Raw genomic sequence first — 27,331 nt, 5'->3', positions numbered from 1 at the left:
TTTCTAAATTTTTACAAACAATTTAAATTAAACATAGTGTATGTTTAATTTGAATTGTTTGTAAAAATTTAGCATTTTTTTCTTCTCCTTGCATTTTTTTTGGTTAACTGATTTATTAAATCATTTATAGTTGATGTGAAAAAAAAAACATTTTTTTTACTTTTGTATTTCATCATTACATAGTATAAAACAAAGTCGCGGTCGCTGTCTGTCCGTCCCTATGTATGCTTAAATCTTTAAAACTACGCAACAGATTTTGAAGCGGTTTTTTTAATAGATAGAGTGATTCAAGAGGAAAGTTTATATATACATGTACACCCGTGCGAAGCCGGGGCAAGTAGCTAGTAGGAAATAAAAAAATCTGGGATGTCATTTTTGCTTACGCACGTCGGGGGCCCTGTATAATTGAATCTTATTTTAGCTTACTGTCAGCTCGTTTGCTGTGCGACGCAATCGTTCAATAATAAATCTACATCGGAATGTTCACCTATGTACCTATATCAATTAATTAAATCAATTAAATAAAAAAAGATGAGGTCGCATTACAATTCATTGAGGACCACGTGACTCAAGCGTAGTGGCGCAGCCAGTTTTTTGTAATACGTCTACTATAAACATTTACATATTGAATATAATAATAATTAATAAGACATAGTAATCTAAATATATAAGATACATGAATAATTCATTTATGTAAAGCAGTCAGTAAACTCTTGTTCCCATCCCATTTGCAAGTTTTTTAATAACACAGGGGAGAAACGACCTAGCGGCTCGCCTGATGGTAAGTGACTACCGCCGCCCATGAGCACCCGCAACACCGGGGGAATTGCAAGTACGTTGTCGGCCTTTTAAAAAGGAATAAGCTCTCTTTTGAAGTTTCCATATCGTATCGGTTCGGAAGTACCATTGCTGGAAGGAGACATTTGCAACTTACTTTACCAATCCCTATTACACTGATAATAGCCAGAACATCTAAAAAATAGAGTGTGTCTGGCGTGTCCTATCGCTCGTATAGTCAGCCATATTATTTTAATTGTGACATAGCGGCTGCGACCCTAACAACAACATATGTATGTATATTATCGCGCAGTGTTGCAGTGACGTCCCGCGCCAGTACTCTAACTATAATATTAAATTACATATATTGTCATCACTCCCGAAGACCAGATACTGCAAGCATCCATACGCTACCACTAATTCAAATTCAAAATATCTTTTTTCATGTAGGTCTATGATATGTCAAATCTACCGTCAGTTCGGAATGATTTCGAGATGAGAAGAACTGACAAGAAACTTAGCTCGTATTCTTTACAAATGAATATTGTACATGTTTACAATAATACTGATTCATTTTTAAATTCATTTTTTGGAAAATAGAGTGACCACCAGCATATGCCATTGCAAAAGCATAGTCTAAAATATATATATATAAATAAATATAATATATATTTTAATAGAGTTTCAATCTCTTATACCCGACAGTGATCGTCTTAAAGGATATAAAAATCTATTACTAATATTATAAAGCTCAAGAGTTTGTTTGTTTGAACGCGCTAATCTCAGGAACTACTGGTTCGAATTGAAAAATATTTCTTGTGTTGGATAGTCCATTTGTCAAGGAAGGCTTTAAGCTATATAACATTACGCTACGACCATTAGGAGCGGAGCTGCAATGAAAAATATTGGAAAAGCTGGTGAAATGAAACGCAGACGTAGTTGCGCGGGTCAGTTAGTAATTAGATAATACTCGAGCTGTAACACGCTTATCTATCTCTATCCAAACGTCTATCTACAAATTCTTAGATACATTTAAAGGTGTTGTACGATAGATTAAAAACCCAAATAGTTCAATGTGCATGTGTGCAATTGTGCATTATGATGTGAGGTCGTGTGTGGTGCGTGGTGCGTGGTGTCCGCGCTGTCGCGTCGCCGCACTGTCTGCGCTGCACGCTCGTACGCACAGCGCGTCATCACGCTGCACCAACGGATAACTCTCACGATATAATAACACACCTACAATACAAATTGTAATGTAATTCTAATGGACTATGGTCGAATATTGACCACCCAGCCACCACTAGTTCATAATACTTACGTTATCTCTACACCGTTTTTATTTTTATCTCAAGGAATACTAGAAATATGTGCAAATAAAATGGACAATTGAGAGTCGCTGTGGGTGACCATGTGACTGACGTCTGAAAACGTTTTCCTGGGGTAAGGGTAGGACGGCGCGGCGAGGGTACAGCTGTCACAAGGGGAGCGCGGGCCGGCGGGGGTGCGACGGGGTGCGACGGGGGATGGAGCCTGGAGTCGCAGCCTCCGCGCAGCGTGCGGCGCATCTCGCTCCCCCGGTGTTGCCACCTCGCCTGTGTCTACCCGTCCGTCGGGGAGCCTACTATTCATCTTCGTGTATACACAGACAGATAATAAACTTGATTGATTAAGACAGATCCGCCTACATTGTGAAGATTTACTGTTCTACTTACTAGGTATTAGTGTTATTAACATTGATCTAAATACACCTATTAACCTGAGCCAACATGTATATGTCTCTGAATATCACAGATAAGAGAATATTATATACTGGACTAGCTGTACCCGCGCTTCGTCCGCGTGGAATTTTGTTTAATTTTTCTAAAATAAAAGTAGCCTAAGGTCCTCTTTATTACATCAACTACCTGCCAATAAAAGTCCCATCAAAATCGATCCAACCATTTCAGAAATTAGCCGGAACAAACAGACAGACAGACAGACAAAAATTGTAAAAAATGTTATTTTGGTGTAAGTACCGTATTTATATGCATATGTATGTAGTAAAAAATGGTTATTTCAATATTACAAACAGACACTCCAATTTTATTGATGTGTATAGGATGCATCGATATACAATACACATTTAGTGGTATACCTAACATTTATCTCTTACGAAACTCAATTTGCGCAAATGTAACAACAGTACTAATTGTTAACAGCGATGACTCAATATATTTACCTAATTAATTTGCCTCAAGTCGTACATAAAATATAGTTAAGGAATGAGTATTCATTTGTACTGGTAACACCGCCTCTGATAGACGACAGTATATTTGTCAGCAGCGCAGCGCCGCATTTCACGGTAGTCGCGCTCAGACCGCGTCGACGCACGCTCGTGTCACTGTACCGCCGGACGCGCTCCGCCAGCGCCGACACCGACACCGCCAACGCCAGCGCCGACCCCGCCAACGCCAGCGCCGACCCCGCCAACGCCAGCGCCGACACGGCCGGCAGCCCGCGCCGCCCCCGCAGCCCGCCGCGCGGCATGTGCAGCTGACACCACGCCCGCGTACTCCACCCGATCCCGAGCCGGCGACCCCCGTGCCCGGAACACTCCGCCGCACCACACACCCGCAGGTGACCGCTACCATCACTTCCGCTACCAGCATCCGACGGCGACACCGCCGCGTACCTCTCGCGGTCGTAGAAACGAGAACGTGCTCTGTTTAGATATTGGTGACTAAAAGAAAGTAGAATCGGATCAGTAGTGTGTAATGAGTAAACGAGTAAATCTTGCGTACTGCGTACGGCAACAACGGAGCTGATCGTACACGGCGGCGCGGCGACTGACGACGACATCAGGCGGAGGCACCGGGTGCACCCGACACCCGCCGCAGGTCACAGTGCATCCGGCCCCGCAGGTAGCTCCTCAGATCCTCAGACATCCGACATACGATCACTTTAGGATTCGTCAAAGTGAACAGCGTTTCTTACCTCATACCCTAAACTGTTTGTTGATTCATTTTCAACACATAGCTGTACTTATGTAAGTCACGGCCGCGCTCTAATTTCTCATCACTAATTATTTAATTGTTGATATTAATCTTAGATAATTTTTAAACATGTATACATACACGTGTTTAAAACATATCTAAGATTCTTTCTCTATCTTAAATCTTTTAGAGACTAGGCATCTACATGCTGAGTCTTATAATCTTTGCATTATTTGTAAATTTTCAAAATCATTTAAACAACACACATTCATTCATTTCATTTATAATATTATTTCTAAATATTATCCAAAACGTTAATCATTACATAAAATGAAGTTACACGTAGATATAATTTTGCAACTGTTTATTTTATTTTATGATTTCATTTCATTATTTAAATTTTAATTAACTCTGGCCTAGTAAGTAAGAAACACTGACAAATGTTTCTGAAATTTTATATCATATGATGTACATTCATTTGTTTTATTAAGAAAAATGTAAACACAATTTTTAAGCATATCTTTTTTACAAATGGTCATAACATAAATACATACTGTATTAATAAAATAACTATTCGACGCCATCATTGATGCAATCTATTTTGTTGAATGCAGTTTTAAAATTAATTTTATATAAACTATTGCAGTCGTCCGGACAATTGTAAATGTAATAATAACACCCGGAAATGTTCATTTAAAAAAAACGAGAACAATATAAAGGATTCAGTGTGTAAGTGTTTACTAAAGTTGATAATGTCTAGTTTTGAAACTCATAAAAAATTTAAAACAATGACAATAAATTTGCTTTATTTTAAAAAATAACTTTAAATGACGATTTCAACATTCTGGGGGTATTTCTATAAAGTTCCTTTAGCAGACATGTTAGACCACAATTAAAATACTTAATGTGTCAAACATTGTTGTGAGTGCGTCCTCCGGTTGTGAGTTATACACAAACTGTTAGTTTGACATAGTGTCGTTACAACTTTGTTATAAAGTATGGTAATGATGGTAGTCAGAGGCGTTATGTGTGCAGCTACCAGCACGTAGTACAGTACGCAGTATCCACCCAGTGAATATCAGTTGTACTATAAAATGTGTCTGCGAGCCTGTTCATGTTGTGTCGTGGTTTACAATATGTTCAGGATTGATACACCCACAGAACATTAACGCATGGACCAGTAAGTACCTACATGTTGATTTTATTATATTTATCTATACATCTATACATATAAATAAAATTGGAGTGTCTGTTTGTAATATTGAAATAACAGTTTTTTTACTACTTGCAAATGAATATAAATCGGTACATACACCAAAATAACATTTTTTATAATTTTTGTCTGTCAGCCTGCCTGTTTGTTCCGGCTAATCTCTGAAATGGCTGGACCGATTTTGACGGACTGTTATTGGCAGATAGCTGATGTAATAAGGAGTAACTTAGGCTACTTTTATTTTAGAAAAATTAAGTTAAAGTCGCGGGTACAGCTAGTTTTAACTGATATACTAGAGGGTCCCGCAAGCCCTCGTCGGGATGTTATTCAGCTTGTCGTATTTGATGGCACAGCTTCAGGTTTGTCTGTGTGGACAGTAGTAGACAGTAGTAGACGGTAGTAGACAGCCGCATTCACAGATGACGCGGTCGGTTCGCGTGTCTATTTATACTCTATTCTGCGTATACGTTACAAGTTACGACTCAGCGGCCCACCTGCATTTCAATTATCTATATCCTAAAAATACGAGTATATCTAAAGACTTTAGTCGCATTTTTTAATTTCGTCTGTTTATTAATGACTATATAGCTGTACACGCGACTTCGTCTTCGTAAAATAATAGTATGTTTAATAAATTACACTCCACTGTTATTTTATTATTCGACTAGCTGTACCCGCGACTTCGTCCGCATGGAATTTAACTTTTTTTTTCTAAAATAAAAGTAGCCTAAGTTACTCCTTATTACAATCTCCTTTAAAATCGGTCCAGTCTTTTCAGACATTAGCCGGAACAAACAGACAGACAGACAAAAATTGTAAAAAATATTATTTTGGTGTATGTACCGTATTTATATTCATATGCATAAACGGTTATTTAAATATTACAAACAGACTCTAATTTTATTTATATATGTATATATCCCTGAATGCGATAAATATTATATCGCTCTTTTATTGTACAGGTCAGAAAGTTCCTGTTGTATTACTGATGCAAATGATTCTTTACATATTTTTTGACGGCGGTTGACTTGTGAATTATAAATATTTAAGTAAATGATGTAGGTTCACAACACGCGCCCACACTCGCTCGCTCTTCCACCAAATGTTAGGTGACACACGCAGCTCGCTGCCTCTCCTGATAGAATAATTTTACATGACATTATAGTAATGCGTTAATTTAACCTGATACCTAACATACTCCGGTCTATATGTACGCACGCCACAACGGTCGGTACCCGTTCAATAAGAGCTAATGTGAGTGTGAGATTGTAACAGACAGCAGGCACTAATAGTACTAACACAATGTCCAGACTAGGTACATACCTGTACATGCCCATCAATTTCGTTAAAAATAATTGTTATATTTATTCCTGAATGTTCTTGTTCTAGTTCAGTCAGTAGTCAGTCAGAAGAACGTCGTATACGTTCTTTTATATCCGTTATAATATTAGTTTATTTCGCACAGCAAAGCAAAGCGAAAATGATCCAATTAAACAATACGAATTTGTGTAGCCACAAGCACAAATCGTTTAATTCTGCAACCGACCACGGAGACCTCCAGGCGCTGTTCAATACATTATACAATGCAACTGCCATGTAGGTACTTAGATGGCACAAAAGTCTAAATTTAAAAAGATATAAAACAAAAACAACGGGTGAAAAGATCGCGGACTGAGCTCAGCCGAATTGTATCGTGTGTTAATGCTTCTATTATTACATATAAGTTTTACTATTGGCTGGGTTACGAGACGACCCCGAACACAAAGTCGCAACTGTATTACGTGATTAATGTTACTAGGAGGTATATGATCATTTCCTTGCGATATTAGTTAAGTAATATCTCTTTAGTTAATATGATAGTAAACAATCTAATATGTATTTAATGAGAAATAAATTAACGTATTGTTCCAAAAAAAATCATTTTCAACAGTGACGTCATTAATATGACACTCACTCACACGGCAGACAACACTAGACACCGAGAAAAAGAATCATATACATCATAACAAATACATACATGCGAAATATATCATAACATACACAAAAGAGGGAACGCTGCCAGTATCTCCGGAACTTTGCCTAAAGGGACTCCTTTTAATAATATATTTTAGTTATTATATTATATTTTTTAAACTTTTTAATTTTCGGTTCATAGTTGTACAATTAAGTTATGTAAACACACAAAATACAATAAAATTTACATACTCGTCCTTTCTAAAATGTGAGTCCTCGTGGGCTTTACAATTCTTCCTATCTATACATATAAATAAAATTGGAGTGTCTGTTTGTAATATTGAAATAACCGTTTTCTACTACATGCATATGAATATAAATACGGTACATACACCAAAATAACATTTTTTACAATTTTTGTCTGTCTGTCTGTAAATTCCACGAGGACGTCGTCGCGGGAACAGCTAGTTATATATATGTTCATATACGAGTATATAACTATTATATTTTGCGAGTGAGTTGAGTGAATTATAACTTCACAATGATACCGGTTGTTATAATATCTTTCATGGTATTTATAGAATACATAGTTATTAGTTTTATGGTCTGGAGTCGACCGGTTTGCACATACCTACCTTACTATACCATGCTCATGCTCATATGGTTTATCTTTTAACTGTGAAGACTGTCCTTTACAAATCGTTTTGAAGTAATTAGAAAGGGGTTTTTTTTACGCGGCACAAACAGCCAGCAACGGGGACAGGGCTGCCTGGTGTCCGGATAATGCCGGACATAGTTAGGCTTTTTGTCCGGCCAAAATAAACGGTGCTCGGGTTATCCTGCTTTTGCTAGGCTTTTTACATTATTTTTATTGTAAAACAGATAATTATTTTTATTTTCATCATTGTTTAATGCATAGAGAAGTCTTGTTTTGTGTAGATTGTTTTTATATACTTACTGAGGCAACAACTGGGTAATAAGACTTATAGTGTGTATAACAGCAGGTTAATTACAGTTGTTGATAAATTGTTATCAAGAATTTATTTTTGACTGATGACTATATTTAACTAATTAATAATAAAGTAAGCATTTAATTATATTTCATTAGAATTTAGCAATATTTAACTGGCTGATTCTGACTGGTCTGTCCGGCTATTGGGTTAGTTTGTCGATCTGGCAACCCTAAGCGGGGACCGCATTGGCGCGATCCATTTTATGGGCCTCACCTACCATTCCACGCCACGTGTGTAGATTGACACGCATCACGACACGAGTCCCGGGGGACGGTGCGACACCATCGTACACCATATCACTATTATCACTTGTCATCTCATGGCAACTCATGCTTGTACAATAGTGTACCATCGAAGATTTTTCTAGTAGATCGTGAATCGTGCACCACCATTAACTGCTGGTGGAAAAATTAGCAGCAGAAAAATACTCCTCTAATTCAAATTCAAAATATCTTTATTCATGTAGGTCTATTACAGACTCTTATGATATATCAAATCTACCGTCAGTTCGGAATGATTTCGAGATGAGAACAACTGACAAGAAACTCAGCTCGTATTCTTTTCAAATAAATGTTGTACATGTTTACAATAATACAGATTCATTTAAATTCAAATTTGAGAGAATAGTGACCACCAGCGTATGCTATTGCAATACTCCGTGTACAGATGTATATAACGTAGTACAGCTAGTACACATATAGGATATATCAAACTGGATGCCAGTAATAGGTTCATGAAACAAAACTCCCCGACAACTAAAGTGCACAAATGTAAATAATTCTTAAAATCTTCATACAAACTATGCGGTTACTTTATTATGTTTCTTGATGAGTGGTTCATGTGTGTTCCACAGGTCTTTTGCCTTTACTACTGACGCTGTATGTTTGTCTACTACTCGCTAGATAGAAACCTGTTTATTAACTAGACATTATCTGAACATTCAATTTCAATACAATATTTATTTCAAGGGACAATCAATTGATAGGATTATTACTAGCTGGACCTGCGAATTTAATTTAATTTTTCTAAAACAAAAAAGACAATTTCTAAAATAATACTCCTTATTACATCAGTACCTGCCAAATATGTCCCGTCAAAATCGGTCCAGCCATTTCAGAGATTAGCCGGAACAAACAGACAGACAGACAAAAATTGTAAAAAATATTATTTTGGTGTATGTGCCGTATTTATATTCATATGCATGTAGTAAAAACGATTATTTCAGATTACAAACAGACACTCCAACTTTATTTATATGTATAGATGAAAAGATACAAAGTCTATTAAACAACAAGTGTTATGTAACCGTGGTAGGTACTCGTACGTGCACAGCCAGCTGAGTAATGCGGGCCGCGCACCGCAGCCTGGAGGCTGGAGGCTGGAGGCTGCAGCGGAGATCGATACATAAATACCTACAGGTCGGTCGGCCGACACCAACAGCTCTAGTGAACTAGGACGTCGTTTATTTAAACCTAAAGGTGGATTTATATTTGTCTGATGTGTTGTGACGTGACGTCACGGTTAGTTTCACATTCGTATGTTAAGGTCTGTTACCATATTTTGAAACAATACAGCCGTAGGTCTAAGTCGAAAGGTGTATTTCTGACGAGTCACAACACAAAGTGTTGTGAGCCAGTGGGCTATTTGACTTTTGTCAGACGTGTCAGGACACCTTGTTTGCATATCATCCGCTCTGACTTAACCGCGTTCGCTTGTGATGAGACTCAACAGTGGCCATCACAACATATTACGCATTACCAATGTGAACGTTACCATACTATATGCACTAAAACGTCACGGTTGTGACGCGTCATGTCACGATCAGACACATCCCCTACTATCAAACCCCGTCCAATTTAAACGGGGATCGAAATAACGACAGCCTGAGCCGAGGCTAGCGGTGCCCTCAGACTAAAGTCGTATCCGTGAGGCGTCAGGAGTGGGCCTTCAGCCGCTCCATAAGTCCTTCCTTTGGTTTGTAATGCCACCTGCACTCGCCCCCTATCGTACGGTGAAGCTGTAAAGGCCAGCTGCGGCCAGCATGAGAGTAGTCCGAAAAAACTAAAGTCAGACAAATATAGATCCCCCTTAAGTCACATGCACAACAACGGTGACTGTGGCTCACACTTGTATTGAAATTAAAGTGAACAGTGGACACGCGCGCTCTACCACTGTTCACAGGGCACAGACATGTGCAGGCGGCACGCTCGCGGTGCCTGTAAGTGGCGCATCACCGAAATCAATTGATTGTTGATATGCATCAAGGTTGAGCGCTGCATGTGATCAATTGCAACGGCACTCTACGATATTTATATAATACTGCTTACGATAATATTACATACATACGTGAACTAATCAATGCATTACTTATAATAGTATATAGGTGAGGGGACACCGGACACCGGAAGAGGAAGTTGTGATGCGCCGTGCACATGTACCGCGTGCTGCCTATAGGCGGAGGCATGTCACAGCAAAGACACCAAGTGACGTGTGTCTAAGCTAAATTTTGTTGTCCATAATTTTTAGCGAGGACTCGAGGTCTATTCTGGTCCGGTGTTATGGTCTGTGTGCGTCTTACGAGTAGGTACGCGGATTTGTACGTTGCGTAGTAAATCGTTTGTTTGACTTAGTTCTCGAGTGCGTCGCGCCAATACTTTCACAAGTTGGACCCACTCCCCCACCCCGGCAGACTGGCGATGTCGTCTAGACAATAGAGCTCCGTTTGATGTTTCAGGAAGGAACCATACGAGAAGTTATCAGTTTTCTTGTAGGTACATACATATGATAGATAGGTAACGAAATGAATTCACGATAAATTAGATAAGAATATTAGAAGATCATTGATACGTAGTCGTCGTGATAGTGACGTCGCACTGTGACATAACCGACACACCGACACGTCGACATTCCGACACTCCGACACTCCGACACCCCGACGGCTAAAAACACGTAGCGCGCCGCCACACGCCGCCGCGGACTACAACAACTGATTTGTTTACTTTGAGGGTTTAATAAGACAATAAAGGGTGACAGGAGCCTTTGTGTTTGACCAACAGTCACTGACGGCGCGCGCCGTGTTGGTCCGTGTTAGTACATGTACCTGCCCACTCGTACCCACTCACACTCACAGTAAACAACGTGTCAGCTGTACGTATATCAATCAACGTTAACGTTATACTATTGTCAGGCGTACAGATGTATTCGTTTTATCTGTAGATATCGTTTTCAATTGCACGTCGATACATCTTAAATCATATTATATAATTTGTGATGGCAGCAGATGAGATAGCACGTACGCTGTTACATATACCGTTTACGAGAAATCAAATATATAAATGAACACATTTGGAAATGAACTACGCGCCCCTCCTCATCGTGTGATGGTTTAGCTCACTTGGAAATTGAATTTCAAGTTTGTTTTGCACCAATAAAGGATGGTGTTAAAGGTATTTCCAAAAACATCAATATTCATAATATTAATACTAGATTTAAAGACAAACTTGCTGTTCCCAAGTATTGTTTAGGAAAATTCAAAAAGTCAGTGATGGCAATAGTTGTTCATGCACGGGATTTTCATTTAATGTTATACACCTATATACTTATTAAACTATTATATACCTAATTAAACTGGCTTTTAAAAAAAGTAATTCAATTGAGTTTCTTGCCGGTTCTTCTCAATTGGATCTATATATTGAACTGGACGGTAGGGAAAAAATTAAAATTATAATGTAAAAAATTTGACGTTCATAAGCGGTTAAAATGTCCTACATTGAATTTGAAAAGAAAATAAAGATAAATCATCACGTCGGTCCACTCCTCTACTTGATCCGGAGATAGAAGGAAATGTTGCAACTCGTCCGTCACGCTAATGTGTAGTACAGTGCCTAATGGAATTAAAAACAGATACAAGTCGCGTAGAAGCAGATTAAATTGACCCGAGTTAATCATTACGCTCCGATCGTTTAATTTAGCAGCTAACATTAAATTATCACAACAAATAATTCCGTGATGAATCGGGCCGTAAGTGGAAAACGACGGGTAAAAAACAATTAATTAGCATTGTAATTAGTTACGATGACGCTAACAGACAGTTTAAAATAAATTACCTATGTATATATATATATAAAAAGTGAGTTGATTCAGAGAGAGGCGGTTGTCTGGGTCGCAGTTTATCACACAGCTAAAATTCATGAACTAAATATTCGTAAATAATATCCGTGTTGTGATATGCGGTAGCTAGCTACCGCTGTTGCCAGGCCAAGTCAAAAAATAAGGGGTTTTTAAGTGTGGGCTCAATTTATCTAAATTAAAGATGTATTTAATGTTACATAACAAGAAATCAGTGTTGTCTAGTCTAGTCTTAATCAGATATTTAACGTCCCGATCAGGTAGAAATCGAGACGCGTCCCCAGACCCCTGAAAATCGGGACACCCGACAACATATTGGTGGCGGAGGAAGAATGTACTGTGCTAGCATTCTTTTCATTTCATTCAATGGTTCTCACACCAGCACAACCCATTTTGTTAAGATCACTAAATAACATTCAATTATCAATACAGTTATTTGCATTGTACATTAAACAATACACCGGCTACTTATAGGTGTACTGTCACCATGCGGTCTGCGCTACAAGTTGCAATTGTCTAAATGTGTTCATGCTACACACTATCTGCGTCGATATGTACTTATTCAGATACCAGTAATATTGGACTGCGATGTTGTCGAATATCGAGAAAAAAAAACAAAAATATACAAAAAGATTTTTTTTTCTGTGACTGTAATTGTAAACAGACTAAGGGCTCTGTGATCATAAGTGTTATATGAATACATGCCCAGCACCATACACGTCGCGTCGTCATCTGACTCCCGCGTGGGCTCTCACACGTTGCCATCCCGATGATTAACACGCTACGTTGTATCCTATAATTTCACTGCCACATCTCACCCTTCAATGCAGCTGTTTGGCAGCTGGAAAGGCGAAACAAAAGTACTCACGCAGACGAATTTATAGAGGAGTGTAGCTCGGTCCTCATAGAGCGGGTATGTCTGGCGCCACAGATCGACAAAACTAAAGCGAAAAGCCATAAAATGGATGATATATGCGTGTTATTGAAGGATAACAATGTAAGTAAGGTAGCGGTAGAACTTTATTGATTGGTTTACAAACGTACTCGTGCAGTGGTACGTACCACTCGCACGCGGCCTTGCCACCTTGCCACCGCTGCCCGAGTTGGTACCGACCACTCGTACCGTAGCTACAGACAGACAGCCACTGCCACCTGTCTACCCGTCCTCCAGTTTTAGTGACTAACAAACAACAATTCAATTTTATATAGACGCTAGCGGCCCGGCCCGGCTTCGCACGGGTGGACATTTTTACAACATTTTACATTTTTATCTGATCCTAGTTATTGATATGTTCTTCAATATTGTAGAACATACTTTTGTTCTATCACTAATAATTTCCGCAGCGCACGCGACCAAAGATATTTTTACCATTTTTTACACGTTGAGTTAGTTTACTAAAGTTTTAGTGAGGATCCCTAATATTTTCTATCAATTAATATAGCCTATGTTACTCAGGGTGAATGCAGCATTCTAATGGTGAAAGAATTATTGAAATCGGCAAAGTAGTTTCTCAGTTTATTCCTTACATACACACAAAAATACAAATCTTTCCTCTTTATAATATGAGTGTATATATAGAAAATATATGACAAGTTATGAATACACTAATGTAGGTAGGTATATATATATACATATTATTATATAGACAGTTGGAAATGTACAAATATTTTTATAAAATTAACTAATTTGAAGTAGAACATAAATTATATAATGTCAATTCATTAGTTGAAGTAGACAGCGTAGTTAGTAGCAGTTAGTGGTGGTAGGTAGGTGGTACATTCAGTTTGATTTGTTTATTGAAACATTTATTACGTTTTCAGAACTGAGATTATTGAAAAGTCAAGTATTAAGTTTAATATTTGATTGTATTGTGACGAAAAACAATAGTATTTTATCTACTACTAGTAACAGGACACACCCAAAACAATCTGTTATATTTATCTACAATCATACAAAAATATCAAATTATATGTAGGTAGTTTGAACCAGAGACACCACCCTGTCTCAAAATCAAAGGTTGCAGTAAATATGTGCTTAGGTACAAACAAAAAACATCTAACACTTAATTGATGCAGTAAATACTATTTTTATGTATGGTTTATTGTTCAGAATGTCAAAATGCAGGTACCAGTGAGTGACTGTAAAATATCGTCTGCGTATATTTATCGCCAAGTAGGTTGCTTTGATTTTCAGTTTGATTGGGCAGTGAAATTGTAAGATTAAAACGTATGACACCGTAGTGGCCATGTGCTGGTATCACAGTTGTCCCGTGATAACGTGATGTTCGTAGTGCTGTACATCTGTAAACTGTTACCATAAAGTGGATCGTCAGATCAGTCAGCCATTCCAATTATATAAAAAAAATTTAATGTGGTTTTCAAATATACAAAGTTCAATTTCAACGTTATTGTACTGTGTTACGGAGAGCAGAATAATTTTAATTAATCTATCGGCCTTCTATGATCTGCCAGTGAAGCCCGAGCGCTCGCCTGTACTATATAGACGTTGTTTGTGGAGCAACACACATTTAACAACATATCCTGTGAAAAATTCATCCTAATTCCGAAAACCACAGACCGACGGCCTCAGTGTTTTGCCTCGTTACGATTTTGCGACTTTATTATATACATTCAGCATATAAATATTATCAGAATTATGTAAATATGAAGACGTAGTAAGCCCTCTTGAAATACACGTATCCTCGCACATGAATAAAATCTGCGTATCAACGGATGAGGTGCGGAAAACAATAAAAAGAGTTGCCTGAATCCTGCGCGAGTCGACCCGGCCCGGCCGGGCGGCCCGCCCCGTCTCGGACCTGTATGCACTGCTGACCCAATTTAATATGAATAACTCATCTGAAACTATTTCACGTCTACCATTTTATTACCTAGTTATTAACTAGTCACGATTTAAATATGTAGCAAAATAATAGTCGTTACCTGGACAATACACACAGCGCCGTGTAATCCGGAGTCAAGCAGAGCTCGGGTTATGAGTACTAGACAACTGGGTACTAGACAGATATACTTGTATATATTTATTTGTAAATAAATACCATTGTATACATAGAAAACACCCAGACCGATTGAAACAATTGTGTTTATATATATAAAATGTTTGCACCGTGCGAGGAATCGAATACGCGACCATCGGAAGTAAAGCGCTAGACCACCGAGACCGTACAATATTTATGGGTGGTCATAATTTATTACAGACACGTCTACAGAATATCAACATCAATCATAATAAATATTTGGGATCCGTCACGAGACCGTGTCAATTGCAAAGACGCATCAGAACTGATTGAATTGGCGATTATATTGTACACAATACACACTGACACGCGCTTCAGTTGTAAATCAATTGGTAATTAATTATATATGCCTTAGTTGATCGAAGAACACCAGTCGTTGAACCAAAACAACGTCCACACAATCCGACTGACCGACTGAACCAGCCGACAAAAGAAGTTCATGCTGTCATTACGGAGGCGTGCTATATTATATATACTGAGTACTTTCTATAATAATAATATAAACAAATGCAATATCTCGGTACAAAATGTATAACTTCATCATTGCCTCGCCTTTATCCCATTATTTGTGGTCGTCGCAGTATGTCATTCTCTTCCACTGCTCTCTATCGGTCGTCATATCTGAACATACTCTCCTTTTATTCATATCATCCTTCACACATCCATCCATTTTTTTAGCCCGTCCTTTCCCTTTCCCTCCACCGACTTTCATATTAAACTTAAGACATGATCCTCGTTCCTCCACATAGCATGCCCACCTCGCCACTTGACTATAACTGGCGCAACTTTTAAACTTCCTAAAATATATATCCTATCAAGCGCTGACACCTGTTTTGTTTTGAATTGTTAAGCGTAATTACCATAAAGTAATATAGTAATAGTATAATAATAGTTATAAAAAATCTGTTATACAGTACTCATGTGTTGTGTGTGTGTGTGTGTGCAGGATGATCCCGCGACGCAAACACAACGCGTCGTCGGGCTCGCTGCCCGCGCCCGACGACAAGCACGCCAGCAACGACTACATCAGTGAGTACCAGACACACCCACACCGTCAGCCCACCACACAAACATATCTCATTATATTACAACGACCACATCAGTGAGTACCAGACACACCCACACCGTCAGCCCACCACACAAACATATCTCATTATATTACAACGACCACATCAGTGAGTACCAGACACACCCACACCGTCAGCCCACCACACAAACATATCTCATTACATTACAACGACCACATCCGTGAGTACCAGACACACCCACACCGTCAGCCCACCACACAAACATATCTCATTATATTACAACGACCACATCAGTGAGTACCAGACGGTGTGTCTGGACTACCGGACCGGGTCATTTATGTTCTTCTGTATACAGTTGACATAAAATATTACATATTACTTAGTACTTAGTAAGGTTACTTAACAGTACAGCGTACATATAGTAGGTACAACATTGTGCGTTTTATTGTGCATGGTCCAGTATCAGACGGCACGCCGCGCGAGGGCTGGCGCTGTGCCCTGCGACGACGCATCAACAGGAAGACTCTTCATAAACGACTGCCCATAACTGCTTGGCTGCCCCAGTGAGTATCACATGCCTTACTAATTAAAAAAAAAATAAAACCGGTGTCGTATATCTGACAAGCGATGAATACTCTTGCATGCTGCTAATTGAAATCAGTTGATAAATAGCACAGTGCCGGTGATGGCAAATGATTTCATCGGTTGGTATCTGCCGGCAGGTACAACACGGAGAAGGCTGTGGGCGACCTGATCGCGGGCATCACCGTGGGCCTGACGGTGATACCGCAGTCGCTGGCGTACTCGAACATCGCGGGGCTGCCGCCGCAGCACGGGCTGTACGGCTCGTTCCTGGGCTGCTTCATCTACATCGTGCTGGGCGGGTGCCGCGCCGTGCCCGCCGGGCCCACCGCCATCGCCTCGCTGCTCACGTGGCAGATCGCCGAGGGCGTCATCGAGAAGGCCATCCTCCTCACGTTCCTCTCCGGACTGGTGAAACTCCTAATGGGAGTTTTGGGTCTCGGCTTTTTGATCAACTTCGTCTCGGGGCCCGTGTCGTCCGGCTTCACGTCCGCGGTGGCGCTCATGATCGCCACCTCCCAGGTCAAGGACCTGTTCGCCATCACGGTCACCGGCGCCACCTTTCTGCAGCAGTGGATATCCATCTTCAGCAACATACACACTGCGTCACTGTGGGATCCCGTTTTGGGCTTCATTTGCATAGCTCTGTTGCTGTCTATGAGAGTGAGTACCTTCTGCTTGTTGTAATCTTTACGATATCACAGAATTGGAAGTCGTCTTACCATACCACTGCACGCATATTTGGTTTCAAATGTCATAAATAAAATTATTGTTCTGTTAATTTTACAGAAAATCGGTATGATAAAGTTAGGCGCCGGCGACGAGAACGGCCCCAGCACGCGGCAGAAGGCGCTCACCAAGATCATGTGGCTGCTGGGCACGTGCAGGAACGCGATCGTGGTCGTGCTCAGCGGCGTGCTCGGCTTCTGGTTCGTCGCCACACACGGCGCCTCCCCGGTCCGCTTGATGGGTACGACGTCCTCTATTTACTTTGTACGACCTGATTACCGCATTTTGGCTAAAAATAAAAATTAAAAAGAAAAAAGTCATTTTCTAATTTAAATATTATAAATATACAAATAAATATTATAATATAGAAAATGGCGGACTTACTAATTTTGCAAGGATGTGATTAGCATCAGTGAACAGAGTAGTGGTCTGTGATTAATACAGATTATCTATCACGAATCTCCGCCCTATGTATGACTGGGAGGAAATGCCTCTAGGTGTTCAGTCCGCCATATGACATTTATTTATGTGTCTGTGCATTAAAATTTTAATAATTAAAAAAAAAATTATTAATGTATGCGTTTGTCAAGAGATTAATTGTATTTTGTTTTTGTTTTATGTCTCCACCAGCGGACAATGTCCGAGGCGGTTAGTAGCGCACTGCGTACTAGCGTAGCTAGCGTACTCGTACCATGCCACGCTGCCAAGTATCAGGCCATGCACTGCACACATCTCGCAGTAGAGTAGACCCATCGCACGTGTTCATTGTAGTACCATTCCATGTTGTATCGATCAAACGTTAGACTTGTCGGTACAGCCGTGTAGGTACAGTCAACAGTGGTAACGCGAGTTGTTCGGTTGGTGTGTCAGGTGCGATCCCGTCGGGCGTGCCCACCCCGCGTCCGCCGCCCTTCAGCTACGAGCGCGCCGACAACTCCACGGCCGACTTCCTGGAGATGGTGTCGGAGCTGGGCTCCGGTATCATCGTGATCCCGCTGATCGTGCTGCTCGAGGACATCTCCATCTGCAAAGCGTTCTCGGACGGGCGCACCGTGGACGCCACGCAGGAGATGATCGCCCTCGGCATCGCCAACGTGGCCAACTCGTTCATGCAGGCGTACCCGGGCGGCGGGTCGCTGGCGCGCTCGGTCGTCTCCAACGGGTCCGGGGTGAAGACCACCCTCAACGGGTTATATACAGGTATATATATGAACAATCTGCCCCAGCTTCTGTAACTGATACCGTAAACCATTGAGTACTACGGACAATGTTCCCTTCTAGCGTATCTGTGTGTATACAATAATATACTCCATGATCCTGACTTACCATCGGAACTTCCTTCAATTACTATCTCTCTCTCTCTCTCTCTCTCCTACTTGTCCAATACAGACAGGTGAGGTCCAGTCTAGAATGAAATACTTCATTATTTTTTTTTTTGTAACAACATGTTTAATATATATAGTAAAAATACCCAGGCCGATACAAACGATCATATTCATGAATGCATGCATGTTTGCATCGTGCGAGAATCTAATCCGCGACCATCGCAAATAAGGAAGTCTGCTAAACCGCTAGACCACCGAGGCCGTCAAAATTATTATTATTAATTCACACTGAAATCAACAGCATTGAATGATTCTGTTGATTTCAATATGAATGAATAACATCAGTTTGATTTTCAGCGTGTCTTCTGCTCTGAGTGCTCTGACGGATTACACAATTCAATTCAAATTCACAATATGTAGATGATGTTACTACATCATGTAGTGAATGTAATTGTATATGTTTCCAGGTTTGATGGTGATAATGGCTCTGCAGTTCTTCACGCAGTATTTCGAGTACATCCCGAAGGCGGCCCTCGCCGCCGTCATCATATCGGCCATTCTCTTCATGGTCGAGTACAACGTCATCAAGCCCATGTGGCGCGCCAAAAGTCAGTGATACTGTTTTTATTTCATTCATCTTTCATTATCTTAAACTTAGTTTGGAACATCCACCGAGTCGTAAACCACCCCAAAATCTCTTGATTTGATCTCATGATTATAAGACTGGATTGAGTCACTTTTAACTTAATACTTTCATACTTTTTTCGTTGCTGATCGGATCTAATTTTTTTACTTATGTAATATTAGAATTTCATATTTTAATTCACATGAATTAATAATATTTATTCATATGTACATGAATTTTGTTAAAAAAAAATGATATCATAATTTTTCCCCATCATCCTGTTCAGTATATTGATTCAACTATTAAGGATGGGCAAAAACTCAACTGAATACTTTAAACCTATTTGTTCGTACGCCGATTTGCTTATATAGGTGTCTATATCTAAAATATACTCGTGTTTAATTCCAGAACTGGACCTGATACCTGGAATCGGCACTTTTATCTTGTGCCTGACACTGCCGCTGGAGCTGGGCATCCTCACCGGTATCGTGGTGAACATTATCTTCATCCTGTACCACGCGGCGCGTCCTAAATTCACAGTGGAAATGCTGAAGGTATGCCGGCCCTTTTTACTATTTCTATACATATATATGAAATTGAAGTGTCTGCTTGTAATATTGAAATAACCGGTTTTTTTTTTTTTTACTACATGCATATGAATATAAATACAGTACATGGGTCGAATTTATAGAAACATGACATGAGGTTTTTTTTTTTTTTATAAAAACATGACCTTCTTAGAGACGTTAACAGACTGTACGGACCGTGGAGTGGTATTGTGATGTCGGTAGTGTGAGTCCCACCTACACGGGACTTTGCAATAAAGTCTACATGAGTTGTATGGTGTTGTCGTTTGCAGACGGAGGGTGGCGTGGAGTACCTGATGATAACGCCGGACCGGTGCCTGATGTTCCCGTCGGTGGACTACGTGCGGCGGCTGGTGACCAAGTGCGCGGCGAGCAGCTCGGTGCCGGTGGTGATGGAGTGCACGCACATCTACAGCGCCGACTACACCGCCGCCAAGAGCATCGAGCAGCTCACGGCCGACTTCCACGCGCGCCGCCAGCCGCTCTACTTCTACAACGTGAAGCCCTCCGTGTGCTCCATCTTCGAGGCGGTCGCCAAGCCCGAGCACTTCGTCGTGTTCTACGAGGACGAGGAGCTGGACCGGCTGCTGGCCGCCGACGAGCGCCTCGAGCCGCGCAAGCTGCCGCCGCCCTCCGCCCCCTCCGCCCCCACCGCCCCCACCGCCCCCACCACCCCCACCACCCTCGCCGAGCCCTGACTGCCCCCCCGTCCCCGGGGAGAGAGCGCGCGCTCACCCATGTGATATCCGGCTACCTTGCCACCAAAATATATTTTTTGAGATTGATTTGACAAAGGAGTGTGATATTTTGAAAGATGAGGCACGATCGATGCGAAGGGACTATTGAATAGAGAATCGAATATTTCCTCAACTGATTAGTAAAGTTATGAACTGTAAATATTTGATGTCCTCGTGTGATTTACGAATTTATCGGTGGCCGTACGCGCCGATGTAAAACTCTCTTGTTACTTAGATATTTATATAGATTTGAATATTTTAATAGTGTTCTATAGTGGAGTGGAAGGTCGATGGCTGTGCAGTTGTGATGGGCAGCGAGGCGCCGCCCGGGCGGCCGCTACACACACCTGTATCATATATATTTTTATAGCTTCCACTAGAGATATATATATTTCTGAAAGTCAAACGGGTCTAACGGGGCCCAGGCACGCCGCTGTGATGCAATACGATACATATATAGTTATATTGAATTACATTCATATTTATAACACATTGTTCTGTGTCGTTTAAATTTAAAACATATATATTTATATCTACACATAGATAAATATATACGTGGTATATATGAGGTCGTGATGGCAGTAGAGTCGGTGGCCTGCGTATGTGACACCCACTGAAGTCACTTCGTATTTGATATTATACATAGGTACCTGCTGTCTAACTGTGTCTTCAGCAAAGTATACATTACAAATATGTTACAATTTAAAATATTATGTATTGAAACCACACTTTATGGAACTAAAAAAAAAAAAAAATTTCAGACAAAATGATTGTACAGTGTCCGTCGCTTATCGAATTATTTATTTTTAGATAAATAAAGTACAAGTTAGTTAGTATGTTGTGTATAATTTATTGTAAGTTTATGAAGCTTTAAGTGAAGTAAACCAGTGAGAAATGTCCGCGAGGCATCGTACCTACACTGCTCCGTGCCCGTACTCGGCCCTCTGTCAGCCACTCACACAAAATATACAATTACAGAAAACATCGATTACGGTATGAAAAAAAAAAAAAAACTTATTGATTGATTTTAATATTGATAAAATCTGTTCAATAAAAAGTTTTTTTTTTTTTTTTTATCCTTTTCGCCTTATAACAGGCAACATTAATGATGACGAAAAAAAAAAAAAAGTTAAAAATAGTTTTAGTAAAATAAATTTAACATTGATATATTAATAATAGATTCAGTTTTATATAGACTACATTACATTATACATTACTAGCGACCACTCGCCTGACGTGTCAAGTTAAAAGTGACAGTACGTATAATTATACAGCGATAAGTTATAAACTGTGTGAAATTCAACGTGTATTTCGTGCTCTATTATATTATTATAGTAAATACATGTATTGCGTACTTCATAAACACGTGTTAACAAATAGATTACAGAAATAACTGTATCAAATAAGACCAAAAGATTATAGTACTTCATAGATGGCACAGGTCACAATGGTCACACGGCCACCAACAGACACCTGCCTGTGTGTTTGTGTGTAGTTCAAGTTGGAGCTGTTCATATTAATTACTTCCTCAATTGCGAAAATCACTGCGTGTTGTCACTTGCGCCGACCGCGTTCATGAAACTATAATAAACTCATCTAAATGTAGTCACTGCAATTAATTATTTATTGTGAGGTAACATTACATACACACAGTACGTAGACACCTAGTGAGTCGCAATAAATGGCTACTTCAGCTATATAAACCAATCTATTCTTCAATGTACTACTATATAACAATTCTATTGGATTTTGTTTTAAAAATATACGTAAACAATAATGTTATGTTAAAATATTTTTTATATACATTTATAACGCGATGGTTATCACCTCACCACTGTAGCGTGATACGTTGTGTGATGAGTTGATGAGGTGTCGTGAAGTAATTGTACTACATTATTAAGTTCATTGTATATTGTTACGCTACATGACTTATTAGTAACGCGTACACTCGACGCGGAAGTTAGTTGGTAGACAATAAATGAAACATTTAGCGTATATTTTGTAATAATATTGATCATATTGATCCACCTACGTATGTGTGTGTACAAACGTACGTAGGTACCTAATAAGTAAAAAATAAAAATATATATTGGAAAAAAAAAAAAAATGTGTCTACACTGCGCACTTTACTATGCACCCCACACCCCACACTCTGCTCAGGTACATGCGTCAGCGATGTCAATGAAACGCCACTGCTGAGGGTGGCGGTGCGGTGCGATGCGGTGCGTTGCGGTGCGGTGCGGTGCGTTCGTTACAATTTCGAAAGTATATGTTTATGATTGCGGTGTCGCGGACAACTCTCACTTTTACACACTTTAGATTTATCCACTGTTTTGTGATCCTTGACTAATTACTTACCTAATACTTAGAGTTATAAACTGTAGGCGAAATTGAGTATATTTTGAAAGTTGAAACTGAAATTAACATTGTTCGAGATAATAATGTATATTTTAGAGATAATAAATTATGCGCGAAGAATGTACCTACTTACAGTTCCAAGAACGAAGTAAATAAACTCTCTAAGAGTATTTTGGCCTTTTAATTTCCTCACATCCTCCTCCCTATAGTTATACCGCTACAAGGAGTTTATTACCAACGATGCCATCCATAGGCATACCAATGAGCTAAATATTGAAGTGTCACTTTGGATAAGGTGATTACTTTTGTACAAGATATCGAGCACGATTATAAACTAAATAAGTAAATGTTGTACTTGGGCAGCACTACCTACTTCGAAAAGTAACCGTAGCTAAATGGAATATCTCTTAATATAGGTGACAAAGCCAGGACCTGCCCAAATTTCACATAAGTTACGTTGTCGGCAATAAATGAAACTCGTAGTGTTTTATAAAGCCAGAAGTATTCTTTTTTTTTTTTTTTTTTTTTTTTTAAATCAAAGAAAATTACTATATATATATATATTGTAATTGGGACGTAGCGACCTTGTTCATTCTTCAATACGTTCTGCTCGTCGGCAATCTTCGGTATTAAACTGGCCACTAACTTGCCACAACTATCAATATAGATGTTCAATCTAGATTGATAGTTGTGGCAAGTTAGTGTGACTATATCGTGTGAGTGGGCGAGCCGGCACACGTCGCCGCAGGTATTTCTCGGCCAGCGTCGAATACACGGCGGTGCGACACCTCGCCTCGAAACTTATTTCATTTAGTCCTGTCGCTGGACGGCATATTTCCGTACAACGCAACACTAGCGTTCCGTCCAGACACGCGATCCAAAACCCGACAGAGTACCCTTAACCAACAATACTGTATCGATTTACCACACTGACGTAGACGTAGACATTGACACTGACACCGACAGGGAGAACGATAATTACTCTAACACCAAAGCGGCAATGACCGACAAAACGACAACAACGACAACGACAACAATAGCGACAACAGCCACGACGACGAAAACGACAACAACGACAACGGCAACGGCAACGATAACGGCAACGACAACGATAATGGCAACGACAACGATAATGGCAACGACAACGATAATGGCAACGACAACGATAATGGCAACGACAACGACAATGACAATGACAACGCAACGACAACGACTACGACAACAGCAACGCCATTACAACGGCGACGGCAACAACAACGACAAAGCAACGACAACTGCAAAGACAAAGATAACGACAACGACAATGACACCGACACAACAACGACAACGCAACTACAACGACAACGCAACGACAACGACTACGACCATGCAACGATAACGACAACGCAAAGACACAATAACGGCAACAACAAAGACAACAGCAATGCCATTACAACGGCGACGGCAACGACAACGACAAAGCAACGAAAACTGCAACGGCAACGACAATGATAACGACAACGACAACGACAATGACACCGACACAACAACGACAACGCAACTACAATGACAACGCAACGACAACGACTACGACCATGCAACGATAACGACAACGCAAAGACACAATAACGGCAACAACAAAGACAACGACAACGCCATTACAACGGCGACGGCAACAACAACGACAAAGCAACGACAACTGCAAAGACAAAGATAACGACAACGACAATGACACCGACACAACAACGACAACGCAACTACAACGACAACGCAACGACAACGACTACGACCATGCAACGATAACGACAACGCAAAGACACAATAACGGCAACAACAAAGACAACAGCAATGCCATTACAACGGCGACGGCAACGACAACGACAAAGCAACGACAACTGCAACGGCAACGACAACGATAACTACAACGACAACGACAATGACACCGACACAACAACGACAACGCAACTACAATGACAACGCAACGACAACGACTACGACCATGCAACGATAACGACAACGCAAAGACACAATAACGGCAACAACAAAGACAACAGCAACGCCATTACAGCGGCGACGGCAACGACAACGACAAAGCAACGACAACTGCAACGGCAACGACAACGATAACTACAACGACAACGACAATGACACCGACACAACAACGACAACGCAACTACAACGACTACGACCATGCAACGATAACGACAACGCAAAGACACAATAACGGCAACAACAAAGACAACGACAACGCCATTACAACGGCGACGGCAACGACAACGACAAAGCAACGAAAACTGCAACGGCAACGACAAAGATAACTACAACGACAACGACAATGACACCGACACTACAATGACAACGCAACGACAACGACTACGACCATGCAACGATAACGACAACGCAAAGACACAATAACGGCAACAACAAAGACAACGACAACGCCATTACAACGGCGACGGCAACGACAACGACAACGGCAATGGCAACGAAAATGCAACGACAACAAAACCGACAACGGCAACGCAAAGACAACGACAAAGCATCGGCAATGGCAACGACAACGTAAAGACACAATAACAGCAACAACAAAGACAACGACAACGACATTACAACGACGAGGAGTACGCGACGATAACGACAATGCAACGACATGAAGACGACAACTGCAACGGCAACGACAGTGACAAAGACAACGCGACACGACAACGACTAGAAATCGACAACGAATATGACAGAAATTCACTTTGTTTGATGAAATTGAAATTGAATTGATGAAAGAACAGACAAAACAACGATAGGGACAACGCAATGACATGACAACGGCTACCGCGAAAACATAGGACACAGGGAAAAGAAAGAACAGGCCTATCAAACTATACTACTACTACACGCTAGATGGCAGGTAAGGTAAATTTCCAACGCGATGAAGTTTCGCTCTGGCGATCCCACAAGTAACAGGAAGCGCAAACAAAACCTTCGGTTAGGTTAGGTTGTTAGGTTAGGTTAGGTTAGGTTAGGTTAGGTTAGGTTAGGTTAGGTTAGGTTAGGTTAGGTTAGGTTAGGTTAGGTTAGGTTAGGTTAGGTTAGGTTAGGTTAGGTTAGGTTAGGTTAGGTTAGGTTAGGTTAGGTTAGGTTAGGTTAGGTTAGGTTAGGTTAGGTTAGGTTAGGTTAGGTTAGGTTAGGTTAGGTTAGGTTAGGTTAGGTTAGGTTAGGTTAGGTTAGGTTAGGTTAGGTTAGGTTAGGTTAGGTTAGGTTAGGTTAGGTTAGGTTAGGTTAGGTTAGGTTAGGTTAGGTTAGGTTAGGTTAGGTTAGGTTAGGTTAGGTTAGGTTAGGTTAGGTTAGGTTAGGTTAGGTTAGGTTAGGTTAGGTTAGGTTAGGTTAGGTTAGGTTAGGTTAGGTTAGGTTAGGTTAGGTTAGGTTAGGTTAGGTTAGGTTAGGTTAGGTTAGGTTAGGTTAGGTTAGGTTAGGTTAGGTTAGGTTAGGTTAGGTTAGGTTAGGTTAGGTTAGGTTAGGTTAGGTTAGGTTAGGTTAGGTTAGGTTAGGTTAGGTTAGGTTAGGTTAGGTTAGGTTAGGTTAGGTTAGGTTAGGTTAGGTTAGGTTAGGTTAGGTTAGGTTAGGTTAGGTTAGGTTAGGTTAGGTTAGGTTAGGTTAGGTTAGGTTGGGTTAGGATAGGTTAGGTTAGGTTGGGTTAGGTTAGGTTAGGTTAGTTTAGATTTTAGGTTAGGTTAGGTTAGGTTAGGTTAGGTTAGGTTAGGTTAGGTTAGGTTAGGTTAGGTTAGGTTAGGTTAGGTTAGGTTAGGTTAGGTTAGGTTAGGTTAGGTTAGGTTAGGTTAGGTTAGGTTAGGTTAGGTTAGGTTAGGTTAGGTTAGGTTAGGTTAGGTTAGGTTAGGTTAGGTTAGGTTAGGTTAGGTTAGGTTAGGTTAGGTTAGGTTAGGTTAGGTTAGGTTAGGTTAGGTTAGGTTAGGTTAGGTTAGAGTTAGGTTAGGTTAGGTTAGGTTAGGTTAGGTTAGGTTAGGTTAGGTTAGGTTAGGTTAGGTTAGGTTAGGTTAGGTTAGGTTAGGTTAGGTTAGGTTAGGTTAGGTTAGGTTAGGTTAGGTTAGGTTAGGTTAGGTTAGGTTAGGTTAGGTTAGGTTAGGTTAGGTTAGGTTAGGTTAGGTTAGGTTAGGTTAGGTTAGGTTAGGTTAGGTTAGGTTAGGTTAGGTTAGGTTAGGTTAGGATAGGTTAGGTTAGGTTAGGTTAGGTTAGGTTAGGTTAGGTTAGGTTAGGTTAGGTTAGGTTAGGTTAGGT

The 27,331-nt window shown here is 40.3% G+C and overlaps 2 protein-coding genes across 2 annotated transcripts; both read left to right on the top strand.

The window, feature by feature from the left end:
- The first annotated feature begins 3,287 nt into the window (after positions 1–3,287).
- LOC131846263 (sodium-independent sulfate anion transporter-like) lies at positions 3,288–20,668 on the top strand. The gene is made up of 10 exons (XM_059195526.1): positions 3,288–3,393; positions 16,041–16,123; positions 16,583–16,685; positions 16,845–17,367; positions 17,494–17,674; positions 18,064–18,081; positions 18,304–18,633; positions 19,226–19,366; positions 19,792–19,937; positions 20,243–20,668. The coding sequence occupies exons 2-10, from the start codon at positions 16,042–16,044 to the stop codon at positions 20,666–20,668; spliced, it is 1,950 nt and encodes a 649-aa protein (XP_059051509.1). The 5' UTR covers positions 3,288–3,393; position 16,041.
- Positions 20,669–22,838: 2,170 nt separating this feature from the next.
- Positions 22,839–24,556, top strand: LOC131846262 (glycosyltransferase-like protein gnt13). The gene is made up of 2 exons (XM_059195525.1): positions 22,839–22,867; positions 24,061–24,556. The coding sequence occupies exons 1-2, from the start codon at positions 22,839–22,841 to the stop codon at positions 24,554–24,556; spliced, it is 525 nt and encodes a 174-aa protein (XP_059051508.1).
- Positions 24,557–27,331: the final 2,775 nt, after the last annotated feature.

Source organism: Achroia grisella, unplaced genomic scaffold (assembly GCF_030625045.1).
Source record: "Achroia grisella isolate CSIRO2021 unplaced genomic scaffold, CSIRO_AGI_Agris_v1 utg509, whole genome shotgun sequence".
In the NCBI taxonomy this organism is placed as follows: Eukaryota; Metazoa; Arthropoda; class Insecta; order Lepidoptera; family Pyralidae; genus Achroia; species Achroia grisella.
This window is presented reverse-complemented; position numbering and strand designations above follow the sequence as displayed.

Coding starts and splice junctions, on each gene's coding strand:
- LOC131846263 (XM_059195526.1), top strand. CDS start 16,042: ATGATCCCGCGACGCAAACACAACGCGTCGTCGGGCTCGCTGCCCGCG. Junction 17,368..17,493: donor CTCTGTTGCTGTCTATGAGA/GTGAGTACCTTC, acceptor TTAATTTTACAG/AAAATCGGTATGATAAAGTT. Junction 18,634..19,225: donor CCTCAACGGGTTATATACAG/GTATATATATGA, acceptor ATATGTTTCCAG/GTTTGATGGTGATAATGGCT.
- LOC131846262 (XM_059195525.1), top strand. CDS start 22,839: ATGCACCCCACACCCCACACTCTGCTCAG. Junction 22,868..24,060: donor ACACCCCACACTCTGCTCAG/GTACATGCGTCA, acceptor CTAACACCAAAG/CGGCAATGACCGACAAAACG.